The sequence below is a fragment of the Pongo abelii genome, chromosome 1 (assembly GCF_028885655.2).
Source record: "Pongo abelii isolate AG06213 chromosome 1, NHGRI_mPonAbe1-v2.0_pri, whole genome shotgun sequence".
Taxonomy (NCBI): Eukaryota; Metazoa; Chordata; class Mammalia; order Primates; family Hominidae; genus Pongo; species Pongo abelii.
Window position 1 is genome coordinate 231,514,261 of NC_071985.2, and position 12,512 is coordinate 231,526,772.

The 12,512-nt window shown below is 60.4% G+C and overlaps 1 protein-coding gene across 16 annotated transcripts in view; it reads left to right on the top strand.

Moving 5' to 3' along the window:
- The window catches only part of MMEL1 (membrane metalloendopeptidase like 1), a 41,967-nt gene that overhangs the window by 18,562 nt on the left and 10,893 nt on the right, over positions 1–12,512 (top strand). For 6 of the 16 annotated variants that reach the window (XR_008526074.2, XR_008526071.2, XM_054557246.2 and 3 more), the window contains 9 exons: positions 2,098–2,175; positions 2,960–3,019; positions 4,466–4,630; positions 4,879–4,959; positions 7,248–7,343; positions 7,943–8,061; positions 8,693–8,758; positions 10,119–10,253; positions 10,427–10,516. Coding sequence is in view for 14 of the 16 variants with exons in the window: in XM_054557246.2 (XP_054413221.1) it covers positions 2,098–2,175; positions 2,960–3,019; positions 4,466–4,630; positions 4,879–4,959; positions 7,248–7,343; positions 7,943–8,061; positions 8,693–8,758; positions 10,119–10,253; positions 10,427–10,516 (890 nt within the window). In the remaining 2 variants the exon portion in view is untranslated. Of the gene's footprint in view, positions 1–780; positions 881–2,097; positions 2,176–2,959; positions 3,020–4,465; positions 4,631–4,878; positions 4,960–7,247; positions 7,344–7,942; positions 8,062–8,692; positions 8,759–10,118; positions 10,254–10,426; positions 10,517–12,512 lie in introns of those variants that run through there. The other 10 variants (XM_024232005.3, XM_054557253.2, XM_054557274.2 and 7 more) reach the window with 4 other exon arrangements.

Genomic DNA, 12,512 nt, shown 5'->3' on the forward strand with positions numbered 1-12,512 from the left:
TTCCCTTGACAGTCTAAATAATTTTTTAAATTTGCATACAATAAGGTTTACTCTTTGTGCTATAACATTCTGTGGGGTTTGACAAATGCGTTCACCATTCACCATCACAGTATCGTACAGAATAGTTTCACTGCCAAATGTGTTCACCATTCACCATCACAATATCGTACAAAATAGTTACCATTCACCATCACAGTATTGTACAGAATAGTTTCACTGCCAAATGCATTCACTATTTGTCATTTTTTGCCCCCAAAAGTCCCTTGTTCTTCACCTATTCAACCTCTTCAACATCCATGTTCCCAAACTCCTGGCAACTACTATTTAACATCTTTCCTCTCTAAAGTTTTGTTTTCCCAGAATGTCACATAATTGGAATCAGACAGTATGTAGCTCATAGCTTTTTTTTTTTTTTTTTTTTTTGAGACAGGGTCTCACTCTGTCTCTCAGACTGGAGTGCAGTGGTGCAATCTCAGCTCACTGCAGCCTCAACCTCCCAGGCTCAAGCAGTCCTCCCACCTTAGCCTCCCAAGTAGCTGGAACTACAGACGTGTGCCGCCATGCTTGAACGGCCTTGCCTGGCGCATCTGCCCCTCCTCATGCTTTGACTCCAAAGGCAGAGCAGCCACAGGCCTCTCCTCTCCTGGGAAGGCCTCATTCCTCCCTGGAATTTGACTCATGCTGGTTTCTCCATGTCCTCAGCTCTCATGGATTTCTAAAAGTGTCCATGCTGTAGCTTCTCCGGCTTGCTCTCCTGGCTACGGTGGGGGCCACAGTCAATTTCAACTTGCTGCATCCTAATCAGAAGCAGAAAGCCCTTGCCCTCCTTGTCACCACTTTGGTCGGAGGTGATGTCCCTCAAATCCACTCTTCTGCTGAGGTGAGGCCCTCTGGAGCCCACAGTCCAGTCTCTGGTCCATAGGCTCTGGGTTACTGCAATTGGCAAACGCCACAGGGCAGCCATGCCTTCTGCTCGCATTCACCACCTCCTTTCCGTTGCTGGCCTGGGGGGTTCCTTTGCTCTGAAGCTCAGCCTTGGCCTTCAGCACTTTACCTCGGTGTGTGCAGCATGCAGCACTTTCTCCCTGTTTCCACTGGGCGGGAGGCTCCTTGAGGGCTGGGCCCTGTTAGGCTCACATCTGAACTCCAGCATCCGGCCTGGCTCACATCTGAACTCCAGCATCCGGCCTGGCTCACAGTCATCATCCAGTGTTGGATTAATGGCTTTTTGAATGGCCAGGCCCCCAAGGAGCTGATATTTTTGTGGCTTCTAGCACCTTCTCTGCAGTCTCTGCCCAGGGCTAGGCCAGGTTCCAGGCCTGCCAACAGCCCTGGCCTGAATGAGCCCTGTTCCCTCCTTCCACTCAGTCCTCTGTGTGCCTCACTGCTGGGGAAATTCGGCCACAAGCCAGGTCTGAGGATAGCCAGGCCTGGCTTGTCACCTCTCTGGAACTGGGGTTCCCTCTTCTCTCCACCCCACCCTCCTCTCCCACACATCTCTCCAGGCAGTTGACAGCCATCCCAGGAGCCCCCAATGCTGACCAGGCAGGCCCCTCCAGCAGGCAGTAGAGAGAAGGAGGGAGGGTGGCTTGGCACCTTCAGCAGACAGTGAGGGTGGAGGGGCTGGGACAAGGGTAATTAGTGGGAAGTCACCCTCTCTGAAAAGGCCCTGTCCCTCTAAATGAGCCTGCCCTGTGGGACTCCAGGAGCGTGCCACCTTGTGTGGGCCTGGTCAGGGTCAAGAAGATCCTGAGGTAGAGGAGGGTGTCAGGAAGAGAAAGGTCTCACCTCAGGACCCCTCTAGGCCCTGGCACATCGGGGACCTTGGGGTGGGTGGAGGGAGAATTAAAGGGTGGGGCTGGCAAGGCAGGGCAAACCATCCCCCATTCAAGCCCAGTGGGAGACAGATTGAAGCCGGCCCTTGCAGTGAACTCTGTGGATCTCCTGTCTCGCTGCCCTGGGGACCAGCCCTCACTACAGGGGTAGGGCTGCAGCACCCAGCACTGTGGGAAAATGGTGTGCTGACCCAGGGAGGCCCCCAGCACCCCAGGGAGCTGCAGGCAGGAGGCTGCAGCTGAGCGCTGTGTTTCTCCCCAGGGAAGCAGCTGCCACACCTTGCTAGCCGGCTGTGCTTCTTACAGGAGGAGAGGACCTTTGTAAAACGAAAACCCCGAGGTAGCCTTTGCCTTCCCTTCCAAAACAGCCCCAGGCAGGTGGGCGCAGGCCTTCCAAGGTGGGGGGACTCCGTGGAGGGGCAGGGGCTGGGTTCTGCCCAACCCTTATGTGCCGGAGGACAGCTATGATGAGAGGACAGTGGCAGGGACCTCAGCTGGGTGCACCTGCTGGACGCAGGAGGCTTACTGGGCACTGTGGACACTCCGCACCTGCTCCTGCGTGGCCTTGGCACATTCAATTCCACCAGCTGGCACAGGGGTGGGGCAGGCCGAGGCAGGGCATGCAGAGAGGGGCAGCAAGGCAGGCTGCCCGGAGGAGCTGGCCCTGGCAGCAGGTGAGAGTGGGCTGGGCAGAAGGCAGGAGGGCAGAATGGCCAGCTTCAGCCCTCGGGGCCTGGGGCAGCTGTGGGGGTACATGGAGGCAGAGGGTGTAAAGGGGCTCCCAGGTCCCTGCAGGGGTCAAGGACAAAGAACGAAGCTCGCTTCACTGAAGGCCTCAGGCCTGGGCCACCTGGGGAGGACTTGGGCTGCCAGGCTGGACCACCCATGGGGGTGGAAGATGGGGTGGAAGGCCACGCCCCACCCCCACCAGCCTATGCTTTGGTTACCCTGGCCTTGCCCTACTGGCTTAGCCCATGCCCCGCCCACCCCGACCTTGCCCCGCCCACCCCAGTCTATGCCCATCCCCATGCCACACCCACCAGACCTTGCCCTGCCCACGCCCACTCCAGTCCTGCCCCACCCTCTCCGTGGCTCCCTGTGCTCAGGCTGCTTCTTGCCCGCAGGGATCCCAGAGGCCCAAGAGGTGAGCGAGGTCTGCACCACCCCTGGCTGCGTGATGGCAGGTAAGCCCCGCCCCCTTGCCGTCCACAGCCTGCCCAAGGGCTGGGGGTTCCCGGCTGACACTGACGCAGGCCCCGCCCAAGGCCCAGGGGAGCAACTCCAAGACACTGCGGGGGTGGAGCCGGGTGGGCCGGACTCGCTGTGGAGCGGGGGGAGCTGGTGTTTCTGGCATCTGGCACCCGCTGGGCCCCCAGTCCCCAGCCTCCAGCAGCCAGGCCCTGCAGCAACAGCTGTCCGGTCCCAAGAACCCCAGCGGCTTTTGTCCACATTTATAGAAAGAAAGGTTCAATGAATAGCCACACTTTGTTACTTCAAATTTTCTCCCAGGAATTTGTCTTAAAATTGGGGGTCAGGTACCGCTATTTGCAGGTGACAAAAACTGTTAACATGCTGTGAAAGCGCCAATAGCGGAGAAGCTCCGGACTGTGGCTTTTCTGCCCATGCTGGGGACTGGGGGGCCTGTGGACACACCTTCCGTGAGGTCCCCAGCCCCAGAGGTGGAGTGGCCAAGACCAAGTCGGACAGAATTTGAGGGACGGTCCTTGGTCGGGGGGTGCAGCCCAGCTACCCCAGTTGAAAGCGTTCAGTGGGAAGCCTGGGATTCCCCTGTCCCGTGCACAATCGGGGTTCCTGGAGCAAAGCCAACCCCTCTAGCAGAATACAAACCCCCATGGTGGTAAGAGTCGTCCCTCCCTCTGGGGACCAAGCACACTGATGAGTGAGGGGGCAGGGGGCAGAGTCAGAACAGAAAGGCCCTGGCCAGGGACAGCCAGGAGCTGGGCCCGGCTCACAGGGCAGGGTCACCAGCTGAGCACCTCCTGTGAGCCGGCATCATCTCAGCCATCGCCTCAGCCTGCAAGTCAGACCGCTGGTGTTCCCGGATTCACAGACAAGGAAATGAGTCTCGGAGGGTTTGGGGTTCAAGATCGTGTGGTTAATAAGTGAAAACCCAGCCAACTCATGCCTGAATTCCCAGCAACTCCAGAGGCCGAGGTGGACCGCTTGAGCCCAGGAGTTCCAGACCAGCCTGGGCAACACAGCGAGACCCTGTCTCTAAAATAAATTTTTTAAAAAAGCATTCGGGAGAGGTGGCACACATCTGTGATCCCAGCTACTCAGGAGGCTGAAGGGGGAGGATTGCTTAAGCCCAGGAGTTCAAGGCTGCAGTGAGCTGTGATCACGCCACTGCACTCCAGCCTGGGCAACAGAGTGAGACCCTGTCTCTAAAAATAAATAAGTGAAAACCCTAGTACTGAATCCAGGTTGGGGGATTCCCTCTCTGCAGCTCAGAGAGGGTGATTAACTCTCCCTGGGCACACAGCTGCGACTGGATGGACAGCAGCTCCTTCCTGAGGGACCAGGCTGTGTCTTGGACCGGGACACAGGCTTCTGGGCTGTCCACAACTCTCTCTGTCTCCCCTCTCCCTGCTGCACGCCATGGGGACAAGCAGCCGCCAGGATCCTCCAGAACATGGACCCGACCACGGAACCGTGTGACGACTTCTACCAGTTTGCGTGCGGAGGCTGGCTGCGGCGCCACGTGATCCCCGAGACCAACTCCAGATACAGCATCTTTGACGTCCTCCGCGACGAGCTGGAGGTCATCCTCAAAGGTGGCAGAGCACGGCCGGGGGCACAGTGGGGGTGATGCCGAACAGGACGGCACTGGGCCAGGAGTTGGTCCTGGCTGTGTCTTGCCCGTTTGTGCTTCCTCCTTGGTCCGGTGGGCACAGAGGAGAGGGAATAAAGACCCAGCAGCTGGGGGGCCGCCTCTCGCTGAGCACTGCAGGGGTGTAGGGACCTGTGACCTGGCCCCTGCAGCCTCGTCAGGCCTCTGTCCAACCTTTTCCTGTGCCCACAGCAGTGCTGGAGAATTCGACTGCCAAGGACCGGCCGGCTGTGGAGAAGGCCAGGACGCTGTACCGCTCCTGCATGAACCAGAGTGAGTGGGGACCGCCAGGAAGGGGCCGAGGCAGGGGACGGGGGCGGGCTGCCCCTGCCAGGGCCTAGCGCAGCCCCAGGACCCCATGGCTGCTCCTAGGGTAGGAGTGGGTGCCTTCAGGACTCATGCCAGAGGGTCTATGTGCTGTGTCCCACTCCCAGCCGCGGGGTCCAGGCTCGCAGTAATGCCAGCTGCCCTGCGGCCTCACTCACACCGCAACCCCAGCACAGGCCACACATTCCAGGCTGCAGGAAGACTGTGTGTGTGTGTGTGTGTGTGTGTGTGTGTGTGTATTATATGTATATGAGTATGTGTATGTACATGCATCCATATTATACATGTATGTGTGTATATGTGTGTTGTGTGTATATGTGTGTTGTGTGTATATGTATGAATGCATATTGTATATGTATATGTGTATACGTGTGTATGTGTATATATGTATATGTGTGCAGGCATGTATCTATATATGTATACATGTGGTTTGTGCATGTGTACATGTGGGTACATGTGTTGTGTATGCATGTATGTGTATTGTTATGTATATGTGTATATGTATATGCATGCAGTGTGTACATATGTGTGTGCATTATGTGTGCACATGTGTGTTATGTGCATGTCACGTGTGTATTGTGTATAGTGTATATGTGTATTATGTGCATATGCTTGTATGTGTATATGTGTGTATTCTATGGGTGTGTTGTGTGTGCATATGTGTATGTTGTGTGTGCATGTATGTGTGTATTATGTGTATGTGTGTGTACTGTATATATATGTGCTGTGTGTACTTGTGTACGTGTATATGTGTGTATGTGTATGTGTGTATATGTGTGTATGTGTGTATATGTGTTATGTGTGTATATGTGTTGTGTGTGCTGTATATGTGTCATATGTGCGTGTGTGTGCATGTGGATGTATGTGGATGTGTGTGTGTGGTGTGGGGGGCAGATTATCCGTGTTTCAGTTCCCATTAAAGGAATTCACGTGCTTGGAGCACCCCCGGCCCAGCACCGTTTAACTCCTCCACTTGGGGGTCTGCAGGCCCAGCCTGTGGTTGTGGCTGCTGTAAAGACAGCTCCTCCACTGAGCACCAGGGTTCAGCGCTGGCTGTTTTGCCCAGGGGGTCTCGTGGAGCCTCCGCCTGACTGTGGAACTCGCTGGGACCCTGGCTTTAGGGGGCGTTTCTGTGAGACCCCTGCTTGGGTACACCGGGCTTGTCTCCTCCCCATGGAAATGGAAGGCCAGGCCACCATTCTGGGCAATACCCCCAGCTGGAGACGACTTCCTGTGTCCTCATCTTTACTTAATTTTTGGCCTGAGAGGCTGAATATACAAAGGGCAGGGGCCAGACCATGTGGAAAACTGGAACGCGACTCAGGACCCGCAGCCCAGGCCGGAACCCAGCCCTTTATCCCCAGTGGGCAGCCCAGGAGGTCAGACGGCACCCCCGACGGCATCCGGCCCCAAACAGCCAGGGCCTGCCTCATCACCGGCAGCTTCCCCTGGAATGTCTGTCCCTGCCTCCAGCATAAGACCCTAGCCAAGCCCAGAGGACGCCGGCCTCTAGTGAGCCCGCCACAGCCTCCCAGGCCAGCAGCCTCCACTCGGCCCACTCGGGCCTCCCCTCTTCCACTAGGAAGCCCTGCTGCTCCCTGCAGGCCTTTGACCTGACGGGGCACCTGCCATGCTGTGCCAGCACTGAAGCCTTCGCTTTGCCCTGTGGGTGGTCTTCACTTATTCCCACAGTGACTCTCTCCGCGTCCTCACCTTTACCTAATCTTCGACTGCAGGATCCCTGCTTGTCGGGGCCCCACCGTGCTGAGCCGAGACACAGGACACACACAGGCCCCAGGGCTCCCCTGCCTCGCCCGCGCCCCCTCCCAGCCCACCCGCCGCTGCCTGAGTCCTCGCCGAGGCTTGGCCTGCGCCCAGAGCCTCCTCTCCTCTCCCAGGCTCCTCGCCTGCCGGCTGGCTCCCAGGCCCCAGGGGCTGCCTCCTGTCATCCTCTTTGTCCCCCGGGGCTCATATGCTTTTCTCAGCCCCCAGGTCTCCTTTCACGCCCGTGTCCAGTCTCAGCCTCCGCCTCCTGCGCTGCAGAGCTGCCAAGATGCTGATCTGTGATGGGAGGGTGCAGGTGTAAAGGCCCAGAGGCTGGGAGGCCGCCTCTCGCCGAGCACTGCAGGGGCTGTGGGGACCTGTGACGCCGGCCAACAGTGCCCCGATGGTTCTGTGTCGTGGCACGTGAACCACAGGGAGGCTGGGAGAGTGACCATGGCATCCCTCCTCAGGTGTGATAGAGAAGCGAGGCTCTCAGCCCCTGCTGGACATCTTGGAGGTGGTGGGAGGCTGGCCAGTGGCGATGGACAGGTGGAATGAGACCGTAGGTAAGGCCGGGCCTGGCAGCAGCCTCACAGACAGACAAAGGAGGACCAGGGCCAGGGCTCCTTCGGTCCGAGGCCTTCCAGGAGGGGACCCCACCCCCACCCCCAGCTGCCTGCTCTCAGGAGCCCCAAGAGGCCCAACCCAGCCAGGGCAACCTCAGGGTCCTGGGAGGTGGTTTAGGTTCCACGCTGGGGAGCTGGTGCCCTGTGGCCAGTCCCATCCAGCCCTGCAGAGGGGTGCCCCTCCTCGGCCCCTAGGAGCACTCGACACTCAGGCTCCGGCCAGGCCCTGGCCCCAGGGCTCCCTACTCTGAGCATGTGTGCTCCATTCCCCCGGGGGCAGGAGTGGCACCTCACGTGGCTGGCAGCCCTGACGACCCCATGCTGCGCCCAACCCCCACCCGGTCACCTGGGGGCCCACCTGTGGCTCCTGGGCTGTTAGGGAAAGTGTCTCCCATATCCCCCAGCCCCTAAGGCACACAGGTGAGCTCCCCACCCTATGGCCCCCTAGTTCCTAGCTCCGGAGGCCAGATTCACTGACAAGGGGCCGGGCTGGGACCCCAGGGCCCGCCAGTCTCCAGTGCGGGGTGCTGCCTCCCCAGGACTCGAGTGGGCGCTGGAGCGGCAGCTGGCGCTGATGAACTCACAGTTCAACAGGCGTGTCCTCATCGACCTCTTCATCTGGAACGACGACCAGAACTCCAGCCGGCACATCATCTACGTACGAGCTGCGCCGGTGGGCAGGGGTAGGCAGGGTCCCCAAGCCTGGCTGGGGGCTCTCGCAGCACAGCAGGAGGACGCGCCAGGTGGACAGGGAGCTCCGGGGTCTCCCGGGGCCTGGGCTCCGGGCTCCTGGCTCCTGTCCACGTCCGTGGGCCTGGGGACGAGCTGCTGCTGCTGGAGTTTCTGTTGGGCCTCCCGGCTGAGCTGGTGGCCACAGTAGAACCCGGCTCTGGGCAGAGGGGCAGGGGCTCCTGAACAGCGGGGCTGGAACCAGGGCAGGAGGCCTGACCTCAGGGAACCACTGCCGGCCACGGGCTGGAGGCCAAAGAGAAACACACGAAACAAATACGCGCCCCACTCTGGGGGAGCCGCGAGTGCTGCGAGGCCCGGGGCAGCCTGAACCCCTCCCCACCCCACCCCCACCACCCTCTCCAGTCCAGCCCAGCACCCCCGCCATCGCTCAGGGCAGGGTCTGGGCTCCCAGGTCCGGCACGAGCTCCACCACCAGCTCCTGGGGAGAGCACGTGTGCATGGGGCACAGTGCTGGGGCGAGGCGGCTGCAGCCTGCCTCAGCCAGGCTGTGGGGACCCCGGGCCCCTTGCCCAGGGTCACACCTTCTGTGTTTCCAGATAGACCAGCCCACCTTGGGCATACCCTCCCGAGAGTACTACTTCAACAGCAGCAGCAACCGGAAGGTGGGTGGGTCCTCACCGCAATGCCAGATGACCCCCCCATCGCCCCCTACCCCGTGGTCTGGCTTTCCTGTTGCCCACCTGGACTTCCCTCCCCAAAGCTGGTGTTAGTGAGCACCTGTGGAGGTTGAGCCCGGCACTGAGGGTGGCGGGTGCAGATGCGACCTATTGCTTGCCACCATCCTGGGGGACGTTCCCTCAACACCCGGGCCAGGCCCGGGGACAAGCTCAGCTCAGCAGCAGCCCCATGGGGCAGAACTGTCATCCCCCTCCCGTCAGTACAGACCCAGGCTCTGCAGCACCGGATTCCCAAGAGGGCCCCTGGAGATCTGAGCGCAGGCAGCTGGGCCCTGAGCCTGCTCCACCTCAAGGAGCTGTCAAGAGATGGGAGGGATGAGGACCCCCCTGTGGACAAGGGGACCTTGAGGCTGGCAGGCCGAGGGCTAGCCCAGGGTGCAGGGAAGGGTGGGGAAGGACAGGGAGCAGGTGAGGAGGGCACAGGCATCCAGCACCAGGGCAGAGGTGAACAGGCATGAGGCATGAATGCCCCAGAGGGCCAGACACAATCCAGAGGGCCTCCTGGTGCAGGTGGGCTATGAACTAGACTTTGAAGGATGACCAAGCCCAGAGGAAGGGCTGTGTGGCCAAAGGTGGAGCAGTGGGGCTGAGAGAACCACGCCAGAGCAGGAGGGACTGGAGTGTCTCGAAAGCGCCATGTCTGGCCATGTGTTCAGACCAGGCAGCTATGGGCCGAGCCTGGCCATGTGTTCAGACCAGGCAGCTATGGGCCGAGCCTGGCCATGTGTTCAGACCAGGCAGCTATGGGCCGAGCCTGGCCAGAGTATTGGCCTCCACTGGGGAAGCTCTGCCCAGCACTGGGGAAGCTCTGCCCAGCGCGAGGAAGGCACTCCCTGAGGAGCAAACTTCCTCAGGATCCAACTCCGGACACTCAGGCCAGGGAGCACCTGGGTAGGGAGGCCCAAATTAGCCCTGGCACCGACCGCCCCGGCACCCACCACCCTGGCACCCACAGCCCTGGCAGGCCCAAATTAGCCCAGGCACCCCAAACCCCAGCACCGACAGCTCCGGCACCCACCTGTGCAAGCCTTTATAGGCAGCCACACAGTTTAAGCCCTGAGCAGCCCTGCAGAGTAGGTACCCCATCCAGAGGCTCGGGCACAGGTCACCCGTCTGAGACGCTCCCACTCGGCACCCTGTGTGCCCGAGAGCCTGCTGGTAAAGGTGGGTGGACATGCGTCAGGGGCTTCCCCATGTCCTACACCCACCCCACCCCCACAGAGAACTCCCTGGGGGCCATGGTGGCCGAGGCCACCCAGCTCTGCCCCGGCGTCCTTTGGCCCAGGTGCGGGAAGCCTACCTGCAGTTCATGGTGTCAGTGGCCACGATGCTGCGGGAGGATGCAAACCTGCCCAGGGACAGCCGCCTGGTGCAGGAGGACATGGCGCAGGTGCTGGAGCTGGAGACACAGCTGGCCAAGGTAAGGGGGCCGGGGTGGGTGGGGAGCGGGCAGGGAGCGGGCTGGGAGCCCCAGGTGGTGTGGCTGGCCAAGGTGACGGGGTGCTGGGTGGGCCGGTAGCAGGCAGGGAGTGGGCCAGGAGCCCCAGGGGGCATCCTGGCCACCCACCTGTGTGACCACTATCCCCGGCACAGGCCACGGTACCCCAGGAGGAGAGACACGACGTCATCGCCTTGTACCACCGGATGGGCCTGGAGGAGCTGCAAAGCCAGTTTGGCCTGAAGGTGAGGCCACACCACACAGGAGGCCGGCGTTGGCCGGGTGGAGACTCGTGGGGGACATGGAAGCGGCCCTCTGAGAGGGCACGTTGCCTCGCATTTAAGCTCAGAAACATTCCCCATCCCCGAGCAGGGAGACCCTGTACCTGATCACCCAAACTTGCTGCAGAGCAGCACCAGCACGATTGCTAATGTCACCGGAACAGCAGTGCCAAGTGTGCCATCCTGGAACAGAGTCACCCATCTGTGCAGTGCTGTGATGGCCCCGGTCTTCTGAGCAGGAAACGGAGGCCTCAGGGGGCTGCTGATGTGTGGGGGTGTACAGGGTCCCACCCAGGGCTCTCAGACCCCAAGTCCCGCTCAGAATCTTAGCAGGGTGCTGCCTCCCTGTCCTGCCTGCCCTGAGGGTAGCAGTGCCCCCTGGCCACACCCTCAGGTGCTCCCCTCCCCAGTGCCCAGGCTAGGCCCCGCCCTGTGCTTTGAGGTGGGGGCTGGAGAGAAGCAGCCCAGCCTGGGAAGGGGCAAGTCCCCAACTCCCACAGCCGACTGTCACCCTGCTGGAGCAGCCGGCCTTCTCAAGGGCCTCCTCCCCCAGGAGGAGCAGGCATGCAGCTTCGGCAAAGGGTGCCCAAGTCAGTGGGGGGAGGGCAAGGGCAGAAGGGGGTCCAAAGCCCCTGCCCCCTCAACCAGAGGATGTCCCTGAGTGTCTGGAGCCACAGCTCTTGCCAAGGGCAAGACAGAGAGACTCTGGGGAGAGTCTCGCCCCAGGGCACCTAGTGCCCTGGAAGGCTGGTGGTTCCTCGATCGGTGCTGGTCCCCAGGGCTGGCCTGCGGGGACACACCTTCCCCAACACCCCGCCGCCCCTCACTCCCAGAACACACGCAGCGGGGCCAGGCTCTGCTCTGGCACTGGGCTTTATCCCCTTCCCAAACAAAGGCCTGTCTCGATCGAGGTTCCGGTGCGGGAGAGGGACAGGAAAGCGGAGTGGCCTCTAAAACGTGTCACAAAGCCAGGAAGGGGGCAGGATGAGCTCAGCCAGGACAGCAGACAGGACGTAAAGCCTTGCAGAGAACCAAGGGCCATGGCCGTCTGGGGCCAGTGTGGCTCACACAGCAGTTCCCCAAGAGTCTGGGGTAGGGACTCCCGGCTAATGAGCGCCGGGCTAGAGAGAGATGGAGTAGGAAGTAAAGCGGGCGGCGCCGTGTCCGATCTCGGGGGCCACTTTAAAGTCTCAGACTCTGCCCGAGAGGAGTGGGGGTATGACAGGACGTGACCTGGTTCACAAGTAAGAGTGAGTGAAGGGGACGGGGCAGGTGGCAGAGAAGCCAATCAGAGGCTGCCACCCAGCCAGGGCAAGAGATGGCAGCTCTGCCAAGGGGATGCCCATGGTGGAGGTGGCTTTGGGGTTGATTTTGGAGGTGGAGCCAACAGGGTTTGCAAACGGACTACATATGGAAGTGAGAGAGCTCAGATGGCCTGAGGTTGCCGTGGAGACATCACAGCGGCAGGTTCAGGGGAGCGTCCAGGAGCCCAGGGTTTGGGGACATTTGGTTTACAATGAGTTTATGATGTTCAGAATCGCCTCAAAGTGAACACGTCCACACAACCACCCCTCAGATCAAGACTTATGTGACCACTGACATCCCAGAAGCCCCCACATGCCCCTGCCTAGGCCCTGTGCCTGCCTCCTTCCCTGGAGAAGAGACCCTGACTTCTCCCTGGAGGGAGGCTGGTCCCTGACGTGGCCTCTAGATTGCTGTGTGGCCTCTGACTCTAAGAACATGTGCTGTCTCTGGGCCTTTTCTGAGTGACGTTGTCATGCCCATGCCTGTGTGTGCCTGTGGCAGGCAAGTGGGTGGGAGTGGAACTGCTGGGTCGAAGCACATGCATCTCTTCAACAGTAACAGGCACTGTCTTTCCCCAGAGTTGTCCAGGGATAAGCGCTCCTCAACAGCGGCCGGTGCCACACCCTCGCCTGTACTGGGTGGTGTCCGTTCTCAC